General features: G+C 44.9%; 1 protein-coding gene across 19 annotated transcripts in view; it reads right to left on the reverse strand.

The window, feature by feature from the left end:
* Positions 1-26807, reverse strand: part of ARID1B (AT-rich interaction domain 1B) — a 444025-nt gene that overhangs the window by 302455 nt on the left and 114763 nt on the right. For 17 of the 19 annotated variants that reach the window (XM_051855225.3, XM_051855226.3, XM_051855224.3 and 14 more), the window contains one exon: positions 11332-11481. The exons of the other annotated variants lie outside the window; for them this stretch is intronic. In XM_051855225.3, the coding sequence (XP_051711185.3) occupies positions 11332-11481 (150 nt within the window). The remainder of the gene's footprint in view (positions 1-11331; positions 11482-26807) is intronic. 19 annotated transcript variants of the gene reach the window in all.

A 26807-nucleotide genomic window follows, 5' to 3' on the forward strand; every position in this document is an offset into this window, starting at 1 on the left:
CTGAGTTGGATTCCCAGTTCCACTCCTGACTCCAGCTCCCTACTAATGTATACCCTGGGAGGCCTCAGTGATAGCTCAAATAGTTAGCTCACTAGCTGCCACATACTAGATGACCTGGATTGTGTTCCTTGCTCCTGGCTTTGGCCCTGAATCAGTTTGGTTCTGGCTGTTGCAGGCATTTGGGAAGTGAACCAGTAGATGGGGATGATCTGTGTGTGCTCTGTGTATCTACTGTTCAAATAAATAAATAAACAACTTGTTTAAAGAGTCCCAACATTGGAGGGCCACAGTTGTGGTGTAGTGGGTAAAGCTGCTGCCTACAATGCCCACATCCCATATGGGCACCAGTTCGAATCCCAGCTGCTCCGCTTCCAATCCAGCTCCCTGCGAATGACATAGGAAAAGCAGTGAAAAATCGCCTAAGTGCTTGGAGCTCTGCTATCCACATGGGAGACCTGGAAGAAGCTCCCGGCTTTGGACTGGCGCAGCCCCAGTCTTTGCAGCCATCTGGGAGTGAACCAGCAGATGGAAGATCTGTCTCTCCCTCTCTCTGTCAAATAAAGAAAGAAATCTTAAAAAAAAAAAAAAAAAAAAAAAAGAAAGAAAGAAAAGTTCCAACATTCAAGTGTATTTAAAGAGAACTCTATTGTACATATAAGAACAAAGTAGCTTTACTTTTTAGATTTTAATTATTTATCTGAAAGATCTGTTTATATTTGTAATTATTATGTACTTGAGAGACAAGACAGGTAGACAGAAAGTTCCAATCAACTAGTTAACTTCCCAAATGAGCTGAGGTAGGCTGAAGCTGGGAGCCTGAAACTCAAGCTAGGTCGGTCTCCTGCAAGGGTGGCAGGAACCTAATCACTTGAGATCACCGCTGCCTCCCAGAGTTTGTACCACAGGAAGCTGGAGTCGGGAGCTGGAGCTGGAATGTGAACTCAGGTACTCCAACACAGGACAAGCACATCGTAACTGACCTCTCAGGGCTTAACCACTGAGCACTTGGCCCAGAACAAAATAATCTTAAAATCATTTTATTAGGTGCTCAATTTTTCAGGAATGAAACTACCATGCATACTGAAGGCAGATGAAACCTTGTTTCATTCACAAGTTTACCAAGAGTCGTTCACCACTGTAAAAGGTAACAGTACCACTGCCAGCCTTGCTGGGGACACTGACTGGCTAAGCCGACACTCTGGGGATTTGTAGCTTAGTTTGGTGATCCCACATACTCATCAAGCGTCTATTTCACAGGCCTTCTCACGTGGTCATTCCTGAGAATCTGTTTAATGTACAATATTCTATTATGTGCTACCCTCCTTTCATTTTGCCACGGAGCTAGTGCTTGAAATTTTGCACGCAGGCAACTCATTATCTATGAACTTTATTTTAAAATAATAAAATAAGCATTAGGATAAATTGATTATCAAATGAGAGAGTGTAATCTGTATGTTCTAAATGATCTATTATACACATTACATGTTTATATAGCTTTAGACTGCATAAAGGATACTAAATAAACGACCAAAACAGGAACAGCATAAGCAGACTAGATACTCTAAAAGCCTACTGATTGAAAGACCTAAATTACTGGATAAAAATACCTTTCCTAATTCTTTGTAGATGAGCTGTAGACTTGGCAAAAACATGAGTGACACCAAGACCATGAAAGCAAGGAGCTGCCTTAGCTTTCAATATTCTGCGTGACGACCAGAAACAGGAAAACAAGAGGGAGTCCAGGGCTGCCAAAACGGAGTAAAATATGAGACGATTCCTCTCTCCTGTCATTTTAGAGTGTGCAAACTCAATAAAGAAAAAGGAGAATGCCTGCCTTGACCTTGGTGCCCTAAGGCAGGAGGACTGAAGAAAACGTCTCCTCTGAGAATCGGCAACCACAGACTGCCCACCACAAGGCCGTGTGGTCAAAATTAACACTCAGCGGTGTGGTCTGCAAACCTCAAGAACAGAACTGCTTTTAGAGCAGTCCCAGGGGCTGTACACACCTGAACCCGCAAATCAGTCTTCGCTTCACTGCTCTGGGACAAGCACACGTGCTGTCCTGCCTGACGGAGGGAACCCAGAGCCTTCACACCACCTTGGTTGGTACCGACACACAGCAGCCTGCCCCGATGGAGGAGACATCTGGACCAGGGGAAACCTTGACTCTGCATCACAATGCCATGTCCCTGCAGCTTCAGAGGAGATTCCAACACCTGGGAGCGGTCCCCAGAACCATGGGGGGGCCTGTTCTCAAGGTGAGAGTCACAGACCCCACCTTTGAATGAGATCAGTGCCTAAAATTTGGGAAATGATTTACAACAACCTCACCCAAAAAAACGTTTATCTTCAAGCCTGTGGCCCTCACCTACGATGTCAACATTTGAAGGAGCAGGCCAGGTCTGAGAGGAACCAACTAAATCAGTGCACTGACCACGCTTAAACCCTGCTCCAAACAACACACTCTAAAGGGCATTCTGAGGAGGGTGCCAGGGGAGCAGGAGACAGGAATTACACTGCGTTCAATAAGCGTGAGGATGGAGCTCTGGTATTAAGAAAATGCCTTTGCAGCTTACGTGCACAGAGTAGCTGGAAGTGAAACATAGTTCTAGGATTTGACACAAACGCTCATAAGACAAAGGAAGAGCAGGGTGATGAGGTCAGGAAGCAAATTTGGCCAAAGCATCAGAAATAATCAACCTGGTGTTAGCACGTGAGCGTCCACCACAGCATCTTGTTTATCTGCACGTGAAGAATTTATTCTGTAATAAAAGCCTCACCAAACAGAACCCATCGTGGCCCCAGAAGACAGGAACCCTCAGGCCACTGGCAAAAAACAGACGAATCAGTCCCTTAGTGGAAGTTAGCAGAAATGAGACCTCAACAAAACCATCTTCAAAACAAGGAAGGAAGAGAAATAAGAAAATCCTCAAACTAAAAACAATGCATTCCAGGATTTGGGAGATTCAGCCAAAGCAGCATTTAAGAGGAAATTTTTTAGTCTTGCTCAGCTTCATCAGACAACGAAGTTTATTTAATATGTGAAAGTCAGAGTTACAGAGAGAGAGGGAGGGACAGAGAGCGATCTTCCATCCACTGGTTCACTCCCCAGATGGAGACAAGGGCCGGGCCTAGGCAAGGCCAAAGCCAGGAGCCAGGAGCTTCTACTGGGTCTCCCACATGGGTGCAGAGGCCCAAACACTTGGAACATCTGCTGCTGCTTTTCCCAGGCCATGAGCAGGGAGCAGGATTGGAAGTAGAGCAGCCAGGACTTGAACTGGTGCCCAAATGGGTTGCCAGTGTCCCAGGCAGTGGCTTTACCTGCCATGCCACACACTGGCTCCAAGACAACAAAGTTTAAATAAGCATTCACCTGAGTGGGGGTTAAAAAAAAAAAAAAAAAAAGAACTAGAAAATAGATATCAATAAAGAAGAAAGCAAAATGCAATCAGGGTAAGAGCAGCATTTGAAGACTTTTAAAGAGAACATTTAACAGAGAAGACAAAGACCAAAGGTGTTCTAGAAAGGCTTTTAGCAAGAAAAAAGGAAAAACATTATGGACTAAAATGGCTTACCTCTGGATACCACGGAGATTAAATTCATAAAGATAATTATGAGCTTTATTACTCAAGTTGGAAAAATCAGATGAAATAAATAATTTCCTAATATACAGGAATAAATACAAGGACAATTCCCAAAGTTCATGAAAAATGGCATAAAAAGAACTTTTCAAAAATTTTTGAAACTCATGCATAGTTTTTCATCTTCCATGAATTCTTTGAAAACTCCTCATATACATGAATTTCAAAAAAATTATGCACCCAAGTAAAGTTGTCTTTTATTGCATTTTCAATAAAGTTTTTAAATACCCTCATATATGCAAAACTGACAAGAAGAATTTGATAACTTGATTAGACCTAGAGTCACAAAAGAAATGGAATCAAGGTAATAATCAGGGGTTGGCAAAAACTAAAAATCAAAGCTACATAATTCTTGATACCTTTACAATCACTTCTGCCAAACATCCAAAGAACAGGTGATTCTGAACCCAAACTCTTCCAGCAAATTAAAAAAGAGTGAATCGGGGGGCACTGGGCAGAATGGTTAAGATGCTATTTAGGCCGCCACATCCCATCTCGGACTGCCTCATTTAAGGACCAGTTAACTCCGCTTCCAACCCAACTTCCTGTTAACGCCCACCCTGGGAGGCAGCAGCTGAGGACTCAAGTACTTGAGTCTCTGCCATCCACAGGGCAGAACCGGACTGAGTTCCAGGTTCCTGGCTTCAGCCTGGCCCAGCGTTGGCCATTGCAGGCACTGGGGATATGCACAAGTAGACAGAAGAGCTCTCTCTCTGTGTACTCCAAATAAATCAGATGAACTTCTTTTTTTAAGAGATGAGTCTCCAATTCATGTTGCAAAGCTCAAAACCTCACAAGGGTAACTACAGGACACTCTCATCATGAACACTTACTCAAAAACCGGAACACAGGCTAGTAAACTGAATCCAGCGGTACAAACACGGGTAATATGTGAGGCTAGACGCATTTCAGAACGCAAGTTCAACTTAAAACTTTTTATCTAAAAAGGGTAATTTGCCTTAGTAACATAGTATAAGTTAGAAAACAACCCGACCATCTTAACTGACAAAACAAAGGTGTAAGAGAAGATTCGGTTTCCGTTCATGATGAAAGCCTCCTAGCAACCTTGTAAAGAAGAGAACTTCCTTAGCCCAATAATGGGCAGCTCCAGAAAGAGAGGGAAAGAAACAACAGCAAAAGAGAGGAGATCACACTTAATGACGAAATGCTGAAAGTCTTAATCTAATCATGGCTGCAGCCCACATCAGAGGCTGGGGTCTCATTCCTGGCTCCAGCTTGTCTCCAGCTTCCTGCCAATGCAGACCCTACCATGCAGTGCTGATAGCTCAAGTAATCGGGTTGCTGCACCCACATGGAGGACCTGGATTGTGTTCCCAGCTCCTGGCCGTGGCTGGGCTTCTCAGGAGAGAACCAGCAGGTGGCAGCTCTCTTTTCCTCCCTGTCTCTGTCTCTCTGCCTCTCATAAATAAATAAATAAACAAATGAACCTTAGAACAGAATTAGTAAACTTTACCAGAATGTAAATGGTCCCTGGTCACAAACACACACACACAGTTGACGCACAAAGTTTTTGTGCTTGTATGCATCAATAATGAGAAAGGTGATTTTAAAAAGTGTACCATTTACAATGCCAACAAAATAAAAGCTATATAGAAATAGTCCTAACAAGTACAAGCAGCCCTTTTTGAAGAAAGCTGTAAAGGAAATTCAAAAGTCCCTAGAGAAATGGAAAGAGAAGTCATGCGCAAGGAGGGCCAGCAGAGCAGGAACGTGGGAAGTAAGGAGGCAAAGTGGGCACGGGAGCAAGCAGGCTGCAGGGCTCCACCTGCCAAGAACCGCGCTGAGAGGAGACGTGGGCAGGCCGCTCTCTGACAACAAAACTACCAACCGCGCCCCACACCTGTCTAACACTCTCTCTTGGTGGACAAAAGTCAAAACAGCTGATCACCAAAATGCCCTCTGGAGCGCAGAAACAGAGTCCTGCCCCTCACTTCCCTAATCCCTCTTAGGACCTTCCAGAACACACGACCATGTCCCACCTTTTCCTGATCCTCCCTGGCCTACAGCAACCCAGCTGCTGCCATGACAAATATGTTCCAAGTCTGGTCGGTGTGATCCACCAGCAAAAACTGTTCAAGTAAGGAACTTTCATTGGCTTTCTTATCCTTTTTTTGCAAATATTACCTGTTTCACAGTGATCCCCCTCAAAAAAACAAATACCTCATGAGCAGAAATGAAAAAGTAAGCAGACACAAACAAGAAAACTCCGAAAATGAAGAATGAAGGTGTACTAGCCCTACCTGAAGTCCTAACTGATAACAGCACTAATGCCCTAGTTAAGGGATCAATGGAAAAGAGTAGAAATCCCAGAATAACACCAAACCAAAAGGAATTCCAAAAATGATCAAAGTGGCATCTCCCATCAATTAGGATAGATACTGCTGCCGGTGCCGCGGCTCACTAGGCTAATCCTCCGCCTTATGGCACCGGCACACCGGGTGCTAGTCCTGGTCGGGGCAATGGATTCTGTCCCGGTTGCCCCCTTCCAGGCCAGCTCTCTGCTGTGGCCCGGGAGTGCAGTGGAGGATGGCCCAAGTGCTTGGGCCCTGCACCCCATGGGAGACCAGGATAAGTACCTGGCTCCTGGCTTCGGATCAGCGTGGTGCGCCGGCCGCAGCAGCACGCTGGCTGCGGCAGCCATTGGAGGGTGAACCAACAGCAAAGGAAGACCTTTCTCTCTGTCTCTCTCTCTCACTGTCACTCTGCCTGTCAAAAAATTTAAAAATAAATAAATAAATAAATAAATAAAATAAAAAAAAGAAAAAAGGATAGATACTGCTGCAATGGTTTATTTTATGTGCCAACTTGGAGGCTGTTTTTAGCTGAAATAAGCGATTCAGTTGGTAGCTTTGGTTCAGCAGCTTGTCCTCCGGAGCTAGTCTGCAGGGGGGACTGGAATGAACAGCAAGAGGGAGGGAGGGTTCCAGCAGCCAGCCTCCACTGCACCGCACCGTTGGCCCTCCCAGGTCTCCAGCCTGAAGCCCTGCACCATAGCAACGGCTATGGCTCCAGCTGCCCGGCTCCCATGGCTCACACTGCCCATTTTGGACTTACTTGAGCCAATTCCTCACAATAAGTTAATTTCTGTATGTTTAGATGCACACATGTGCCAGGAGCTTCTTCCGGGTCTCGCACATGGGTGCAGGGGCCCAAGGACATGGGCCATCTTCTACTGCTTTCCCAGGCCACAGCAGAGAGCTGGATCAGAAGTGGAGCAGCTGGGACTTGAACTGGTGCTCATATGGGGTGCTGGCACTGCAGGTGACGACTTTACCTGAACACCACAGTGCCAGCCCCTTGACAAGATAATTTTTTAAAAAACTATTATACATGACAATAAACCTACTATCACTGTCAAAAGATAACTGAAAAGATTAGGGGTGGAAGGATACTGTATCCCAGGCAAATGTTCAATCTCTCTAATACATAAAGAGTTTTTATAAATCAAGTTTAAAAAAGACCAAAAACTAAAAAAATCAAGATAAAAAAATGTCAATGTAGACTGTAGAAAAAAGAAAACAAAAATACAAACAAATGTTTAAGAAGACACTGCGCAATACTTTTTAACAAGACAAATGTAAACTAAAACGTTCGTTATGAGATTGGTAAAAATCCAGAAGCTTCATAAAACCATGGCACCGGGGCTATCACTGGGCACCAGTTTGTGTCCCAGCTGCTCCTCTTCCAATCCTGCTCTCTGCTGATGGCCTGGAGAAAGCAATGGAAGATGACCCAAGTGCTTAGGCCCCTACACTCTCATAGGAGACATGGACAGAAGCTCCTGGCTCCTGGCTTTGGATGGGCCCAGCTCCAGCAGGTGCAGCCATCTGCAGTGAACCAGCGGATGGAAGACCTCTTTCTCTGTTTCTCCCTCTCTCTCTCTGTAACTCTGCCTGTTGAATAAATAAATAAATAAAAATATTTAAAAACAAAAAACATGGCATGTAGAGGGAACATCTCACATAGATGGTGGGAATAAAGATCAGTAAAACGTCTGTGAAGAGCAATCATAAATTTACCAGAATTAAAGTTGCACATAGCCTCTGGCCCAGCAGCACTGAATCTAGGAAGTCGTCCTACAGGTAAGGTTGCCTTTATGAAACTTCACAAAGGCAACAATGTAAATTACAACTGCATGTTTCATTTTCAAACTAGAAATAATCTCAAACATACTATGGTATGTCAACAAAATGTAATATAACTATAAAAAAGAATTGAGGGATCACTTCATGGACTTTTTTGGAAAGCTTTCCAAAAAATAAATTTAAGTGAGTTGGGAAAGGGGATGACCAAAAAACCCAGAAGAATGAGTATGGTATGCTGTAGTATGCCATCATTTGCACAAAAATAGGGAAAATGTTAAAAAAAAAAAAACAACACACTACATCATGCTGCTTAGGGTAGGTAGTGAAGTGGGCAAGGGGAACTAAGACTAGAAAGAGACTTTTGTCTGGATACTCCCCTTGCTTTTCTTTTCTTTTTCTCTCCTCCCTTCAGAGAAAGGTACCTCCTTCTTTGATGACCCATTCTTTCCACTGGGATCTCACTCGCAGAGATCTTTCATTTAGGTTTTTTTTTTCCCCCAGAGTATCTTGGCTTTCCATGCCTGAAATAGTCTCGTGGGCTTTTCAGCTGGATCCGCATGCCTTAAGGGCTGATTCTGAGGCCAGAGTGCTGTTAGGGCATCTGCCATTCTATGGGTCTGCTGTGTATCTCACTTCCCATGTTGGATCATTCTCTCCCTTTTTTATTCTATCAGCTAGTATTTGCAGACACTATTCTTGTTTATGTGATCCCTTTGGTTCTTAGTCCTATCATTATGATCAATTGTGAACAGAAATTGATCACTGGGACTAGTGAGATGGCATTGGTACATGCCACCTTGATGGGATTGAATTCGAATCCCCTGGTATGTTTCGAACTCTACCGTTTGAGGTAAGTCAGCTTGAGCATGTCCCGAATTGCACATCTCTTCCCTCTCTTATTCCCACTCTTACATTTAATAGCGATCATTTTTCAGTTAAGTGTCAGCTCTTAAGAAGAATTGTGTATTGATTATAGTATTCAACCAAAAGTATTAAGTAGAACAAACAAAAAAAATACTAAGAGGGATAACATATCAAGTTGCTCATCAACAGTCAGGGTGAGGGCTGATCAAGTCACCGTTTCTCACAGTGTTCATTTCACTTTAACAGGTTTCCTTTTTGGTGCTCAGTTAGTTGTCACCTATCAAGGAGAACAAGTGGTATTTGTCCCTTTGGGATTGGCTTATTAACATTCTACTAATAATTTTTACTTTGTTTTAGGATTGATTTGAGGAAATTTTGGTTTTGGAGTGCTAACTGTCTCTACAGTGCCATATTTCTATTCTTGGAGAAGTTTTCCCAATCTGTCAAAGCCATGAAACACCAGGACTCTTCCTATCACACCAGACCACCTGATTAGGGCATCTGTCTCCAACCTCTACCTCTTGGTCCCACATGAGTTTAATGAGATTTTTAAAATTCTCAGCCGGCGCCTCGGCTCACTAGGCTAATCCTCCACCTTGCCGCGCCAGCACACCGGGTTCTAGTCCCGGTCGGGGCACCGGATTCTATCCCGGTTGCCCCTCTTCCAGGCCAGCTCTCTGCTGTGGCCCGGGAGTGCAGTGGAGGATGGCCCAGGTATTGGGCCCTGCACCCCATGGGAGACCAGGAGAAGCACCTGGCTCCTGCCATCGGATCAGCGCGGTGCGCCGGCCGCTGCGTGCCGGCCACTGTGCGCCAGCCACGGCGGCCATTGGAGGGTGAACCAACGGCAAAAGGAAGACCTTTCTCTCTGTCTCTCTCTCTCACTGTCCACTCTGTCAAAAAAACAAAACAAAACAAAACAACAAAAAAAAAACACTCAACCATTCCCATTCTACAGCTAGGCAGTTTGAACACAAGAAAAACACACCAACATACCCTTGAAAGAATGTGTGGTTTCACTGAAAATATTTTTTAAATGACCACATTTACAAAAGAGTCATCATTATACAGTATTTCTTATCATAATTGAAATAATTATTAAATAATTATCAATCAAAATATAAGATAGCCCTAAACTAAGCACATAAAATAACATTCAGTAAAGGAAGATTCCTCCTGTAGGATGTTTTAAAAATTTAAGTGTGAAGGATATTCAATAGATGATTGCCACGTGCTGCAAGTCATCAGTGAACGCTTCATAAAGGAAGTCAATTTTGAACTTGGCCTTGAAGGAAATGACAGGCACGCGGAATCCTTAATCAAACTGGCTTTATAATCAGAGATTCACTTCAGCACACTAAAGTAAAATGGAAACTGTAATCGCTCTTATGAGGCCTCAGGTTTTGATGACTTGACAAAACATTCCATATCTACAGATAAGTTCAGTGAGGCTCTGAGCCCTGCTTTAAAACGCTGCTTAATCACAAACCCAGATACAGTCTCTCACTTGACTTGAAAAGAACTGATACTTAAAGTGTCTTCAAGTTTTCAGACACTTTAATAAAGCACTGGACCAGATAACTCTGAAACATTGTACATCGCCATCTCCCCAACCCCAGATCTGTCACCAGAATTCTGAAAACACACCTACCAAAACCAAGAATGGCACAGAAGCCTGAATCTCAGCCACTGTTTTAACAGGCTCACCTTAAAGGCATAAACTGGCTGTAGTAAGTCCTTTGAGAATTGACCTCAACAAACCCAAGCAAATACTTAAGAAATCAGCTGAATGTATTAAAATTAAGGCCCATACACTAACTTTTTGCTTAATGCCAACAGTTATTCAGGCCAAATAAGATGCCCTTTAAAAATGGAAAGTCAAAGCCACGTGTCCTTCCTGTTTTCACCACAGAGAAAGCAGAGAGAAAGGTGGAAATGGAATTATATGTTGATGCTTAGGACTGGACATGCATGCTTGCAAAGTCGTATCTGAATTCCCAGCGAGAGTTCCTTGATGGGCCTCCTTTTCATGTCACTCATGAGTGATAGTTTCTAAAACCAAATCTAAATCTCCGTACCAAATGCATATGCATTACCTTCCTGCAAACCATGTATGCTGAAATAGATGCCCTAATTACCTAGGAGAGTATTCAATGAGGCGAATTTAGACTAGAGCTGCTTGATATAGATAAGAACACCACTCCTGTTAGCATCTTAACATACCGTAACTGAGGTGATGCTCTCGTGAGTTTGCAGACGGAGAGTAACAGTGTCAAAGGCAACAGTGTTTGAGGCAGTGCACTTGCACTTGCCCCAAAACAGAAACAAGACAAGGCCCGAGGAAAACAAGGACCCCGGATGCAGCTCTCCCCCCCGAACACCTCCAGAGACGCGGGTGCTTCCTTGAGACTCAGAATGGAGATGGCAAGCGACCCAAGCTGGCTGTCATGAACCAGCGTGCAAGCAGCTATTAAACACGTGGCTCTCCCGCTCAGTCTCAGACAGGGACAGAGGAGAGCAGAGAGCCAAGGGCCGGAAGGGAGAGAGGGCAGGCAGGGTGGGAGGACAGGTGAGGCTCTAGTTCTGCAATTAATCAAAACCACGTTTTCCCATCAAGAACACAATTCTGAAGATAGGACAAGACGACTTTGGGAGCCCGGTCTGCCTTGAACACAGACCCGGAGGAGAGAACGGGGCCTGGGAGCAGGGGCTGTGCTCACCTGCTGCGGCTGGTACCTCTGCTGGGACTGGGCCGGCAGATACTGCGCCTGCGGCGGGAGGTGCGGGGGCTGCGGCTGCTGGTTGTAGTAAGGCTGCTGGCCCTGCTGGCAGTAACCGCTCACACCTTGCTGTCCATACTGAGGTGGCAGCTGTCAAAAAGTCAAGCAAAGCAAATGAGAAAATAAAAACGTGCAATTAAATGAAATCAAATATGGTTTCAAGTCAGCAACATATAGTGACTTCTTTGCTAGGCAACTGAGTTCAATATTTTTAATCTTCTTCATTAGATTAAATCGACATGCTGCCTTCTACTCACATACCATCAATGAAGTCAAAAGATAACATGACTTTGCCTTTAAAGCAATCATATCTTGTGAAATATTAAGTATTAATTATATCATACAAAGTAAATGGGGAAAAAAGGCTTCTAACACCAACATCAATGCCTGTGCTGAGAAGTTGAAGAGACACCCCCCTGCAACACTGCAAATGAACATAATCTCCCACATCCGAGTCAACTGCCTGAGACTTCATAGGACGCGTGAGGCCTGCGTGTTTCACCCGGTACAGAACAGCTATGGGACGGCCGACAGTGACACTCACAGCAGAGGCACGCCAGCGATGTTAGCAACTGTATCCTTAGGCTAAAGACACTTTCCTTTTAGAGAATATCGATTCTGCCAAACAGTACAGCCACCAATATGAGCTCCTGAAGGAAAGGGACTCTTGCCTAGCAAAGGGCTATTACCATTTCCTGAGTTGATAAAACAGCCTCAGCGAAGTGTCTGTCGTGCAGTGCAAACGCTGGGGGCATAGTCAGAAGGTCCGGCTGCCTCGACCTCACAGGAGCCAAGACCTTGACCGCAGCGCCAGGGAAGGTCCTCTGCCATGCAGCGGATACACAACCCATTGACCATATTTCAAAATTGTTTTCAATGAGGAGTCTAACGACTGCTTCCCCTTCCCCCACCCCCCCACCCCCCCACCCCCCCCCCCGCAATGGGGAGAGGGAGCATGAAAGAGAAAGGAAAACAAGACACACCAGGTCGGCAGAAAGCACCTTGGAGCTGAGAATGGGTGACATCCCAGGGCCCAGCTGAGAGTTCCAGGCCTGGAGCCCCAGGGGCCCACAGTGCAGTTAAGTGTGGTACCACACGGCTACCCGACCACCAAACTCACGGCGGGAAGAGGGAGGAACGGTCAAGAGGACAGTACCAACACCTTCTGCTCTCGGACGTCTTAGCACAGGCTCTCCCAGAAACAGTGGGCAAAAGGCAAAAAGGCGCGAAGTGGAAGTCGCCGTTTCCCCTGACCCAGGCCCACTCAGGACCCAGCCCTGCTACAGCAATCACAGACAGTGTGGACGACGCGCCTCTGGTGGCACAGCGCAGACAAGTGTGCACTGCGGAATTCTTTGCTTTTATTTATCCTACACTCTGATACTTCATAATGAATGTATGTCCCTGCCATAAGCCAAACCCAAGAATTTCCACAAAACACAGCTCCACATGCTGGAATACCAGGCACCACCACCACACATCCTCCCGCTCAACACCCATATGTTTGAGTTGATATCTAATACTATCTTTCACACAAGCATCTCTGCAGTCTGATTTGGAGCAGTTAGGATAACACTTTCTGCCAGTGTTAAAATGACTGCAAAGCTCCATCAGCACAGCCAGCAGCTCCCCTAGGAACTGCACTTGACTGTGTTGGCTTTCCGGTTTACAGAAACCCTTACGCACAATATGGAAGTGTTACTTGGGGAGGGGGGCCCTCTTGCCTACGCCAGATTACAAGAGGACATATTGTAGGAACCGACTAACATGACAGCAGGCACAAACTCCCAGAATCATTCACTGTCTATTCCAACGGCAGGAATGTGGGCAGCTCAGGATGGGGAGGACGTGTGCGAGCACAGGCCCACCTTCAGTGGAGACAGAACAGTGTACATCCTGGGCAACCTGCCAGGGCGACCCCAGCCTACAGGTCCACTCCTCGGTTCTTACTAACGTCCCCCACCATGAGCAGCCCGGGGGCTGTCCTTTCAGATACAAGGTCTAATTTGTTAGCTTGGACCAACGTCACTGGCGCCTCAGTCTGTGGGCCACAGAGGGTGGTGCACTCAGGTACCCTCGTGTGCACCGGCTGGATCTCGTCTCGGAGGGAGCCCCCAGCAGCAATACTTCCTGAAGTCCAGCTCAGTCGCGAATCTCTGTGTTAGACAGCCATGAAATCTGAGCCCAGTTCCTAGTCCAGCTCGGCTGTGTGAATATGGTTGACCACATACCTGTCCCGGCCTCACATTTCCAGCTGTACAATGAGCTATGTCCTCTATTCATTTATTGACACTGTCATCAGAAAAACAATAACCTTTCTGGAAGTTGACAGAAATACTGCTACTACTTCAGACTAAACTATAAGTTAAAAAGTTTGCTCTCTCTAAAATATGCATTATTTTAAGTGTTACCTTTAAAAACCAACTTCTGAATATAATATCCACCTGCCTGAAACTAATGTCTAATTCTTTAATAACCACTTTATGGTTTTGTTTATCTGCCAGGCATTCAAGTATCTATCTGCTTCTGAGACTCCTTAAACCACAGCATCATCACCATGAACATAAATCCGCAGGGCCGCAGGGCCAGCACAACACAAGGGAGGCCCCCAACCACTGCACAGGCAGCTCGCTGTGTGGCTCAACCTACACCCCAGCTGCACTCCCGTACTGAGGACTGGGGCACCACACAGCGTGACAAGGATGACGCTGAGAGCCCAGACGACTAGGCCAGGAGGAGAGCGCGGGCACTTTCCTGGCTGTTTGATTATCTGACCTAGTAACTTGGCTATTAGCCCCACAGCCACGCGAAACCCACTTTGGCAGCTCAGAGTTGTTGCTGTTGTTCTTTAATTGGTCTTAGTCTCAGCCATTTCCGGTAACTAAGAGTACCAGTGACTACCCGACAGTTACTGTGCACCAGCAGCGCTGCGCGGAGGGCTTCTGACCTGGAACTCACCTCTCCCTGACGGCCACACTGGCTGGGCTCAGCCCCGACCACCGCCTTCTCACAGCCTTGCCCATTTTATCATCTGATTCAGTTACTTAGTTTACCCTACTGCTGTGTGCTCACCCATTTACCGTGAGTCCGCATCATTACACTACAAGCTCCTCCCTCAAAGACGTCTCCTGGGAAAGGACTCTCCAGTCAATAAATGGCTGTTCAAAGAAGAAATGCTTGAATTTGTTCAATGGATCTCTAAAGCAAGACGACTCAAAGGGCACACAAAATGCAATCACACCTACCATACCAATTTATACACGTGTCCAGCTCTACCCAACAGTGGGAAACCCCGAACTCAACACTGCTGGCAGCACCATGCCTTGGCTGGTCAGTAACTACTAATCCAGCCAGTGACCCACTGCTCAGCAACCACTCTGTGCCTCTAGACATTTAAATAAAAACAACAGTATCACTAAGCTGAACTAAGTGGAAATCTCCAGAAAATGTCTGGGATCAGAACTTTTGTTATTTAAAAATAATCTACTCCACTCATTTCTAAATAAAGAGAACCCTTAAAAGTGGTGCATGAGCACACACAATAACAGAAAAGTTATTCCAATTTTCAAAGAATTGTGAATTCTTCCAAATATTTTTGGAGACTGAAAGTATAGCTAAAAATGATTCACTGACTTTAGGTATTTATTTTGGGAAGCAGTCCCAATAAGGACACATGTATGAACGTTTGCAGCTCTGTATCACGCTAAATGGGCACAATGCTGGACTCTATTTTTTTCACCTCACCGTATCCTGCGCTTTTTTGCCTAGCCTCAACAATTAATGAAATGATCCGAGAGCCCAGCAAAGAGGCTTGCCAGTGTACGCCTAGGAGATGCCCCTGTGTGTCCCAGGAAGGATATTCCGTGCAGCCCTCTTTAAAATCACCAAGCGGACGACACACTCGAACTCTAAAATAGCAGGTAAATTAACTTTGCTGTAATCACATGATTAAACTCTGCACGGCAGGAAAGAGGAATGAGACCCCATACTAAAACGGTTCAAACCGAGGCTGGTGGGTGTCGTTCCACAGCGGGAAAAGCTGCCGCCTGCGATGCCAGCACCCCATATGGGTGCTGGTTCAAGGCCTGGCTACTCCACTTCCAATCCAGCTCCCTGCTAATGGCCCGGGGAAAGCGAAAGATGGCCCAAGCACTTGGGGCCTTGCCACCCTCACAGGAGATGAAGATGAAGCTCTGAGCTCCTGGGTTCAGCCTGGCCCAGGCCTGGTCATTGAAGCTACCTGGGGAGTGAACCAGTGCACTGGGAGATCTCTCTCTGTCTCTCCTGCTCTCTTTCAAATAAACAAACAAATCTTTATAAAAAAAAAATTAGAAACAGTTCAAATCTTAAAAATATCAGGTTGAATTAAGAGAAGGCAATGAAGGGTTGATCTGTATGTAATTTTTAGAAACAAAACAGTAGTATATGTTTATGAACGCACATATAGTCAAAGTTTTATACATCCAAAAGTAACAGACAAACTCTGCCTGGAGGTGGGGAGAGGACACATGGGGCAGGGCTCCAGCGCTGCATCTTACTCCTTTTTTTCAAAAATTGTGATGCAAATATGGCGAAATGCTACCACCTCTAACCTTGGTTTAGTTACAAACATGTGTGTTATATTTGTTTCTGTATTTTCCTGCATGCCTAAATTATTTCATAATTTTACATTCTAAAATAAGGACCTTGTCTCCACCCCAGGCCACCTCCCTCCACAAAGGAAGAAAATGGCGGGGGTAGGGGAGGCACTCAGGTACACAGAGAGGGACCCTCCGAGAGATGCCGACCCAGGACAGCGACTACCTCCTCTGTCCTCTGTTCTCTATGTCAACACACCTAGCTAGGTCCCGGCTTCTCTGAGCAGGGCAGGATGAGGAGGACAACTGCATTATGGTCTTCCCCAAGGGGAGGAAGTGTCCTGTAGGCTGGTCAGTCTCCGACATGAAGGCTTTAGGCAAGGAGCTCCCTGTGGCTACTACAAAACACCCTAATTGTGCAGGATACTGCACAGAAATGACTCCCAAAGTCAAAAAACTCTGACAAGTAAGCGAGCTATACTGTCTATTCGATTCACACACTAACAGACCTCTGAAATCCTTCCCAGTCAGGAAAGCTGTTCTCCTTTAAGTCCAGGCTCTCACCCCAGCAGACCACCAGGCCTGCTGCGATGCACACTCTGCCCAGGACAGGGCCTGCTGGATGAGGTGCTCATCGTCTCCGGAAAGCCTGGCCTGGAACAGCAAGGGGCGCTAGTTGAGGGAATGTCGCGGAGTCAGTACACACACCATACGTGACTGGCAATGCAAGTGTGTGAGCTAAACAATGGCCCTTCCCAATTTCCATCTCCCCCACAGCTCATAAAAGCAACTGGAACAGTACCACAACCCTCCTGGACGCAAGCTCGCAAGTTACCACCTCAACACAGCCCAACTACTATCATGGAGCTGTCACCTCTGACACCGACCAGCCTGAGCAGTCTGCCCTCCTACTGGAGAAAAACAACTTATAAACAAGAAAAATACTTGGTATTGCCATAAACTTATCAAATATGTATTTAATTGATGAAAATCCCCCCCCTCCGCCCCCGCTCCTGGTCTCAGCCTGGCCCAGTCCTGGTGGTTGCAGCTATCTGGGGAGTGAATCAGAGGATGGAAGACCTCTCTCTCTCTCCTTCTCTGTCTGTAACTCTAACTTTCAAATAAATAAATAAGTTAAAAAAAAAAAAAAAGGAGTTCAGTAACATTAAGTACAGTCACACTGTTGGTCAACCATCACCACCACTGACGTGGAGAATTTCGTCATATCACACAAAGCAGTGCACGATGGCCCAAGTGCTCGGGCCCCTGCACCCTCACGGGAAACCTAGAAGCAGCTCCTGGCTCCTGGCTTCAGAACGGCTCCAGCTGTTTCGGTCACTTGGGGAGTGAACCAGCAGGTGGAAGACCTTTCTCTCCCTCTCTCTGTCTATAACTCTACCTCTCAAATAAATAGATAAAATCTTTTTTAAAAAACAACTCATATGTGTTGGCCTATTTTTTGTGCATCCCTTCACACTTATGTGGTTTCTTTCAGCTACCATCAATCAGGCTGCACCAACCATGGGTTTACCAATTGACTGTTGACGTCTTCCCCCTGCAGACACACCCTGAAGCGGAACTGCTGGCTCACATACAAGTCTCTGGAGGAACTGCCCCACTGCCCCCCTGTTTGACAGCAGCTGTGCCACTTCACTTTCCTCACTGGCGCGTCCCCGACAGCACTTCTTGCTGTGGAACAGCCGTCCTCATGTGTGCACAATGGTGCCCTGCTCAGACGGGTCTGATCCGCACTCCCTCGGGACTGATGCTGAGCATCTCACCATCGTGTCCTCAGTGGCCACCGGGCACCTTCTTTGGAAAACTATTTACTCAGGTCCTCTGCCATGTTTTACACTGATTTGTTCATTTGTTGTTGCTGAGTTATAGGAGTATAATAGTGTGGCTATTAATCCCCTACCAGAGACGTGCTTTACAAATGTGTTCTCCTAGTCTGTGGCCTTTTTGCTCCCTTGACGAGTATACTTTGATGCACAAAAAGTTCTAATATTGATGCACTCCAGTTTATGGAATTTTAAATTTTATTTATTAATTTTAAATTTTATTTATTTATTGTTACTTAAAAAGCAGCTAATTAGTTAATTAACTAATTAGTTAATTTCCCCAATACCCAAAACAGCCAGGACTTGGCCAGCCAGAAGCCAGAAGCCAAAAATTCCATCCTAGTGGCCCACATGGGTAGAGGAACCACCCAAGTACTTCAGCCATGCTCTGCTGACCCCAAGTTATGCATCAGCAGGAAGCTGGATCAGAAGCAGCCAGGACTCGCTGACGCCAGACGCAGACACCTAAGCAGTGGTGCCGTGTCAGGAAATCGGTACCAAATCTACATCTGATCTTAGCCAACAGGTCAAGAGCGATGTACCAAATCTAACATCATGAAACTATGTTTTCTTATAAGAGCTTTATAGTTTTTTGGCATTTTTTAGCTCTTATATTTAGGTCTATGATTCATTAAGTTAATTTTTGTACTACATGGCATAAAGGGTCCAATTTCATTCTCTTTTTAAAAAGATTTATTTATTTGAAAAGCAGAGTGACTTAGAGAGAGGATGAGAGTGAGAGACCGGAAGAGAGACAGACTGATCTTCCACCCACTGGTTCATTCTTCAAATGACCTCGAAAGCCAGAACTGGGCCAAGCCAAAGTCAGGTGCCCAGAACTCTACCAGGATCTCCCCTGTGCACTGCAGGGACCCAGACACTCGGGCCATCTTCTGCCCCCAGGACGCACACTGGCACTCTGATGTGGGATGCAGGAGCTCCAAGTAGCAGCTTAAACCCACTGTGTCACAACCCCTGCCCCCAATTTCATTCTTTTGAATGACTTGTTCTTTCTAAGTATAAATTTTACCGCAGATCCTTTTGTTCTAAGTACTATAGTTGGTATTTGCACTTCCCTCCAGAACCGCATTTTTTAAGAGCTATTAAATATAAACACACTGTATGAACTACCTATTTATATAAAGTGTGAAAACAGGTAAAAATTAACTTCCTGTGATAGAAGTCACAACAGACTGGCTGGGAAGAGGCCTGAGGGAACCTTTCTGGGGTGATGGACAGTACATACCTTACCTGGGCAGTGGTTTCACAAATGTACATAGCATATCTATGCTTAAATCCCTCCTGCCTTATTTATGCCTATCACAATTAAATAATGGCTATTCTTGGATGTTTAACAGTGAGTGCAGTGAGTATTCATGTTTTCACTTGACATAATTCAGAATGTCACAGAGCAGTTGGGCTTACTGAAATTATCATGGTAAGTACACAACTTCAAGTGTCTAAGGTTACAGAAACTTCCATGTGATCCAGAATTCTACTTTGGGAATTCACTTTAAGAATTATTTTCATACAAAATATTATGCAAATATTTACACAAAGATTTGCACAGCAAGCGGTTCAACACAGTCACACTCAAAAACACAGAGGAATGGGTAGTGTGCTGCAGCAGCTGCATGCCATATACAAGTGTCAGCTCACATCCTGGCTCCTCCACTTCCGATCCAGCTTTCTGTCAATGTACCTGGGAAGGAAGCAATGATGGCCCGAGGGCTTGGGTCCCTGTCACACACGTGGGAGACCCAGCTGGGCTCTTGACTTCAGCCTGCCCCAGTCCCAGCCTTTACTGGCTCTGGAGAGTGAACCAGCAGATGGAAGATCTCTGTCTCTCCTTCTGTGTCACTCTGCCTTTCAAATAAATGAATGAATCTTTCCAAAGTATACGGAAACATCCTAAATGTCTCAATATCAAGGAGGTGGGGGATGGTAGTGTTCCATAAAATAGTACGCAGTCATTAAAACGATTCCCATTCCACATACGTCCACATGTATGGCTAACTGTGAAATATTTGAACCATTAATTATTAAGCTGGGACTTCAGGGATAGAAGGTTACAAAATAACATATAATAACTATAATATTATTTCTGAATATGAAAATTTGTGTGCAGTATGTGTGTGAAGGATAGCCTAGAAGAATATACAGGAATTGCTATCATTCCTTAAATGACTCAATGTTTCTCATCAATCTAGAACAAAATGCAATTTATTTTGGATTATTTATTGCTGCTGTCTTTCTAAGGGTTATCAAAAAGTATATTATAACAATTTATCTTTAACAGCAGAAAGCTCTGTAATTTTTGCTTGTTTTTCATCACAGAGTCAAGCCTTCCAGGTAAATTCTACCAAATGGGAAGGCAAAAAAGCATAAGAAATATCTCAAGCTCACAACAGATCCACTCAAACGTAGAAAATTCTGCTGGCTTCTGATTTCACACAAAGATCAAACACCATTTTTCATGCATAACAGACAGACTGAAAACTCCCCTCAGCTAGGAATTCAGATGCTAAGCTGATGCATGGCTGAACCAGCTGCATAAGGAGATTTTACCATGCCAACACGTCCAGGCAAAACTAATGTGCCAGAAGGTAAAACATCAAGTTTGCAAGTTCAAGATCTGCCCTCTGCTCCAACCTTCCACCGAGGCTTCTGAACAACTTAGGTGCTCTTTGCCCCGTCTACACTCTCCTATTTTAAAAAGAAAGCTAAATTTGTCCTTAGGCTTCTCTAAGGAGAAAAACACTCCACAACTTCCACGTATTAGTCCTTTTGTGCCTGCAGAATAAGACACAGTGAGTAAATGCACATTAAGCACTTTTTGAATGCATCATACACTAAAGCGAAGTTCTTCTAACCCTGCCCAGCTTGCTTTCAGAACGAGAAAAAGATAACCCATGGTGAAGAAGGAGTTGGCCCAGTATTCCAGGGTCAGGAACAGGCAGGATGATCTGCTACACAACCAGCTAGCTACAATGGCTAACCACACAACCAGCTACTTCCACAGAGCCCATTTCTACCTATGTCCTACTCATAACAGGTAACACCCAGCCCAAACATTGCTATTTTATAACAGACTGAAAATAACTAACACATCTGGGATAATTTAACCCTCCCCTTTGCTTACAAGTTTCTAAAAATTCCTATCAGAAAATAAATTTACTTCTTTTGATTTGTGAGCAATGTTGAAAAGTTCTTAGGGGGCCAGCGCTGTGGCGCAGCAGGTTAACGGCTGCCTGGGACATCAGCATCCTGTATGGGCACCGCTTCATGTTCTAGCTGCTCCTCTTCCCATCCAGCTCCTGCAATGCATCTAGGAAAGCAGCAGAAGATGGAAGTCCTTGGGCCCCCCAGGATAAAGTTCCTGGCTCCTGGCTTCAGCTTGGTCCAGCCCCTGCCATTGCAGTCATGTGGGGAGTGAACCAGCAATGGACATTATCTCTCTCTCTCCCCCTCCCTCTCCCTCTGTCTCTGTAACTGGGCCTTTCAAATAAATAAATTTTTTTTAAAAAAAGAAACAAAAGTTCTCAGTAATAATTCTTGTTTTCATGACAAATTTGTTTTATCAGACTTGTTTAACAGGGTACAAGTAAGATTATAAAGACAAACACAGGGGCAGGCATTACATGATGAAACAGCTTGCAACTGTCACACTGTAAACCAGAGAGTGCCAGTTCAAGTCTATACTATCTGGGGAGTGAACCAATGGACAGGGAAGATCTCTCTTTCTCTCTCTCTTGTCTCTCTCTCTCCTTCTTTGTCACTTTCAAATAGATGAAAATTAAAAAATAAAGAAGTGAAAAATCACCACACCAGGTAAGAAAACATGTCACTATGTTTAAAAAAGATATAAACCTGGCAAAGTAATATGCATTAGCTCTTGCCTAGATTTCTTTACAATTACTAACTGCCTGCAGAATTGTACTGCTTATTCTAAGTTCAACTGCTCTATATTTAGCAAATCACAGCTTAAGCAAATAGTAGGTCAGACCACTGTTCTGCAGAGTGAATGCTGTATAAAAGCTGTGGGAACTAAATGGGAGTGCTTCTCATGACCTCAATTCCAAGAAGTTAGAGGTACATCCTGCTCAGTCTTTATTTCTTCTTAATAACCATTATGAATCTATTAGCCATGAATTTATTTATACTCTTCTTAATTTATATTTCCAGTCTATGCTATCTCTTTAGAGTAACAAGTGCTGCAATGCTATTATCCATTTTGTAAAGTGGTACATCTTTTAGTTTTCACAGAATTAACTGCAAGCTTCAAGGAGGGTGCCTTAACACGCGTGCGTGGCATACGGTCAACACATGTATGGTCAAGCAAGGCAAGTCAATCAGCCCAGCCCCGAAGCCTCTCTTTTACCAGACCAAAAGTTCCTTATCCAAGGCTATCCATGCCACTCTTCCTCTTGATTTCTTTCTGGCTCACCTAAGCTGCTTTCACTCTGTTAGTCTTCACTGTTAATTAAACACGAGCTAAAACAGCATGAATGATTCCAAAGGCACAGTAAGCAAGACTATACAAGAGATTACTTTTTTAGTTACCTTTATAAAGAAACCGTTAGTACACCTTTTGTATTCTCCCTTTACCACCTAACTACAGATGTCTCATCCTCCTTTCCAGGTTAGCCAATTAAAGGAGACGCTATTTCAATATTCATAAAGCTCTGGCATTCACTGGCTGTACAATGCCTCCTCCTACTTACGACTAGTGCAGAATCAAACTCTCACTGTACACAAAATTAACACACAAGTGCATAATTGTAGTTTTATGCTCAAGTGCCCCTAATTATGCACTTTAAAACTCTTTCTTCCCAAGGATCCATCCAGGGCATTCAGTACTACAAATCGGTAAAATCTGCAGTGTATTTTTTTATAAAATAGAAGCATAAGAGTAAAAAAAAAAAACCCTGCAGCTTTACAGAGAAAAGTATATGTGTAATAAATAGGATAATAAATCTTATTCCAGAATTTTTTAGCTACAAAAGATAGGTAATAATTTCCAGTGTACACAATTCAGGTATAAGGAGGAGTGCCTAAGAGCAAAAGACTGTTGGCTTGCACTGCCTATTTTCAAAGAAAATGGAAGCATCATTGAAAAGTGGTCCAAACTTGTCATAATCCCTTGAGGGGTAGAAAATCCACCTGTGTGCCCTCATGACTTATTTATGTATCATATCAGGTGCAGGAAAACTCCAACAGTAAAAGGGGCCATGCTAACTTCTAACATGGCAGCTTTGACATCTAGGTTAGCAATATTCACATTTAAAAACAATAAAAAAAGGGTATTTTCACGCCAAACTTAGGCAGTCATTTTGAAGCAAGAGAATCCTAACTCTGGAAATGCACCAGAAGGTGTGTGTGTGGAGGGCAGAGCACACGTGGGAAGAAACGCAGCGCTGTGCAGGGTCCACGGGGACACACGGTTTGATTCCACTCACAGAAGCAGTGTCTTCCCAGAACAGACCTGTGCTGCCGGCCTCGGGGTGTGGTTTTTCTGTCCAGGAAAGTGTGAGCCCAGGAAAGCAACCCATGATATCGGTTGTTTGGAGACGAGTACGGCTCACTGGATTTTCCATCTTTCTTGTTATATTATTACCCAAACTGTAACAGGTAATTTCGAATCTGTGAATATAATCTTTGAGTTGTTTCAATTTCTTAAAAACACAGAAAGATTACAAAATCCAAAGTCAAAACAGTACTTTTCACACATGTTAGAACAGCAGGGTTTTCGCACAGGACCTTAAGATCCGTGGCAGGCCGCAGTATGTTCATGTTTTTGAAAACACCCACTTGGCAGGCAGGCACATGGCAGGGACACCCCCGGCTGCAACGGGAGAGGAAGATGCTACCACGCGGGACTGCACCGGCCTCTCGCCTACCTGGCCTTTTGACCAGAGCGCTGTTTTTATGAGGCTCAGAGCGGAGCCACAAGCTTTACTACTGTCCTATAGAAACTCAGATGCCAAAACGGCTGTGCAAGGCGGAATCTCACGGACAGCCGTGGCTAAGGCTGCACTGCCCACTTCGTGAGCGGCTGGACGGGAGCCTGGATGGGGACAAGGACAGAACAGGCTGCTTTCCTAAGGAGCACAGGCAGATGGGGAGGGGTGGTTGGGAAAGGAGGAGTCCCCCACGAGAGACCGGCGCCGTTCACTGCGGACCATGTTCTACGCAGGGGTTCATGCCACACCCATAAGCTCTGTGGGTATGGTTTTAAAACACAGCCTTTGAAGATCTTTTTTAAAGAAAGACTGGGGTCTCTGAACTTACTGTTACAACTTTGAACACGAGGTGATGGCTGCTTCCATGTCTTAAAAAAGGAAGGACGATATGGGCACCAGTTTGAGTCTGGACTGCTCCTCTCCACTTACAATCCAGTTCCCTGCTAATGACTTGGGTAAAAGCAACTGCTTGGCCCCCTGCACCCACATGGGGGACCCAGATGAAGCTCCAGGCTCCTGGCTCCAGCCTGGCGCTGCCTTTGTGGCCATCTGGGGAGTGAACCAATGGAAGAGCCCTCTCTGTGTCTGTCTGAAACTTGGACTTTCAAATAAATTAACCTTTTTTTTTAAAATGTAGAATGTACTTTTTTTTTAAAAAAAAAAAGGATGGATAGAAGAGAGGAAGGGAGGGAGATTTTGGTAATGAAGCTGATGAAAATGTGAGAAGGAAAAAAAAACACTAATTTCTGCAAAATGAAAATTCTAAAAACCACATTATTTTAAAATGAGACTTTAAAAACACACAGTCTATGTGCTCCACATTTGGGTGCTCACTGCTCCATCTCACCCTACATTTCGATGGTGCATATGGTGGAAAATACAGGGATGGAGAAAACAGAACCAAAGCAGCGGCCGTCAGGCATCTCCAGACTGTGCCATGGCCCAACCTAGTTCCTAATCTCTCCTGAGACCTGAAAATGAAGCAGACGGCAGACACTAGGAGCACGAGGGCTTCACCGGACCTACCGACCCTCCTGCCCAGGTCTGGGCATTACACTGACTCCAAGTAGCCAAGCATCCAGACAGGGGCCCTGCTCCCTGCACCCCAAACAGGCTTCTTAGGAGCGGAGCTACTTCTGCTGTTTGCCCCGAGCTGGAGAACGTGCTCGTACCAAGGGGAGGGTTATGAGCATGGAGCCTGTGACATCAGAAGACGCTTCTGCCACAGACCGTGCCTCTCACCAGGCAGGGTTTCTCTCCTGAGCCCCATGTGCCCGAGTGTGCACGCGTGCATGTGCGCGTGTGTGTACACACATCAGTGGCTGAAAAGCCAACTTATTGGGTTTATTCCTTGGATCACTGTTTGAGTTGGGAAATGGAGGGAGGCAGAGATGCTCAAACTGTGTCCAGCACACACAGTCCATGTATCATTTGGATCAACAACTCTTGTTCTATTTTTTTAAAGATTTATTTATTTGAAAGGCAGAGTTACACAGAGAGAGCAGGAGAGGCAGAAAGAGAGGTCTTCTATCTGCTGGTTCATTCCCCAGTTGGCCGCAACGGCCGGAGCTGTGCCAATCTGAAGCCAGAAGCCAGGAGCTTCCTCCGAGTCTCCCATACAGGTTCAGGGGCCCAAGGACCTGGGCCATCTTCTACTGCTTTCCCAGGTCATAGCAGAGAGCTGGATTGGAAGTAGAGCAGCTGGGACTAGAACCAGCACTCATATGGGATGCTGGCATTGCAGGTGGAGGCTTTACCCGCTATGCCACAGCGCCGCCTCCAACTTTGGTTTTAAACAGACACAGCCATTCCCCAACCCTGGGGAGGCTACACCTTGTTACACCTGACTGTAGACTATTTCACTGCTCAGTAAGAAGCAGGAGAGATCTCTGAGGTCACTGATCCAACCCATCCCGCACACCTTGTCCTGGACTCACAAACAGAAGCACTCACTCCACTCGCCCGACATTTGGTCATCACATGGAAGGACACCCAGGGGTAGGGCCCCAGAAGTGGAATGTGGGGAAGACAGGGACACCTGGAAGCCTGATTCTGGGACCAGAGACAGCAGCAGAGATGGGAGGCTGGGAAAGGCAGCAAATCAGAAACACACATGCATGTTCTCAAGTTTTAAATACTGAAGTGGTTTAGGTTAACTAAGAAAATATTAGGACCCAAAACTCTTATTCACCCTGACACACACTCAAGGCCACAGAGGGGACAGAGCTGCTTCCTCTCAGTCACAGAATGCATTAGTCACGCATAAGATAAACTCTAACACTGGGCAACGCTGGGCAGGAGTTCCATCTCAAGGGCTGAGACGGGATGAAGAAACGCTGCAGATAAAGGATCAAAGCTCTGGACATGTAAATATGTGTATCAAAAGCAAAATAATTAATTATTTCCCTTGAGAAAAAGAAGCTGCAACTTTTGACAGTTTCATCAGGTAGAACAATATTATGCCAAATATTCCCCTCAAAAAGGGTCAGGAGTAAAGACAGGATGCTGATATTTTTAAATCATTATAGAAAGACACCTGACAGCAGGTGGGGGAGAGAGGAAGATTCTTTATGCAGAATTTTCAACAAATGAAGTGTGTCTCCTCCATTTATATTAACACATCAACATTCAGCATTATAAACTATTTGTTGTGGGAATCAATGATCATAAAGTCAGATTTATCATTTATCCTCCTAGAAAAGGCTTCCGTGTGGATGTCATCTCAGATTGTCCAGCATAAGAACCTTCGAGGTAAGCAGGACTTTAGTCAAACACAAAAGCCTGCTTTGCCAGGACGTTAACAGGCACCCTAGACCCAAGGGCACACAAGGGCAACAGGCCCAGACTCCAACCAGACCATCTTCTCACGCTACTCCATTCTTAACCGAGAAAACAATTTCTTATGTACCACGGGAAGGAAATTTCAGGTTTCGAACAGTATCTCACATGATTTTCACTTTAATAAATCCTTTAAATTTAAAGGATATATCGTGCATGTGATTGGGAAAATAGGATTTCTAACTACTCATTGGACA

The sequence above is a fragment of the Oryctolagus cuniculus genome, chromosome 5 (assembly GCF_051225735.1).
Source record: "Oryctolagus cuniculus isolate XC-2025 breed Fujian yellow rabbit chromosome 5, ASM5122573v1, whole genome shotgun sequence".
NCBI classification, from domain to species: Eukaryota; Metazoa; Chordata; class Mammalia; order Lagomorpha; family Leporidae; genus Oryctolagus; species Oryctolagus cuniculus.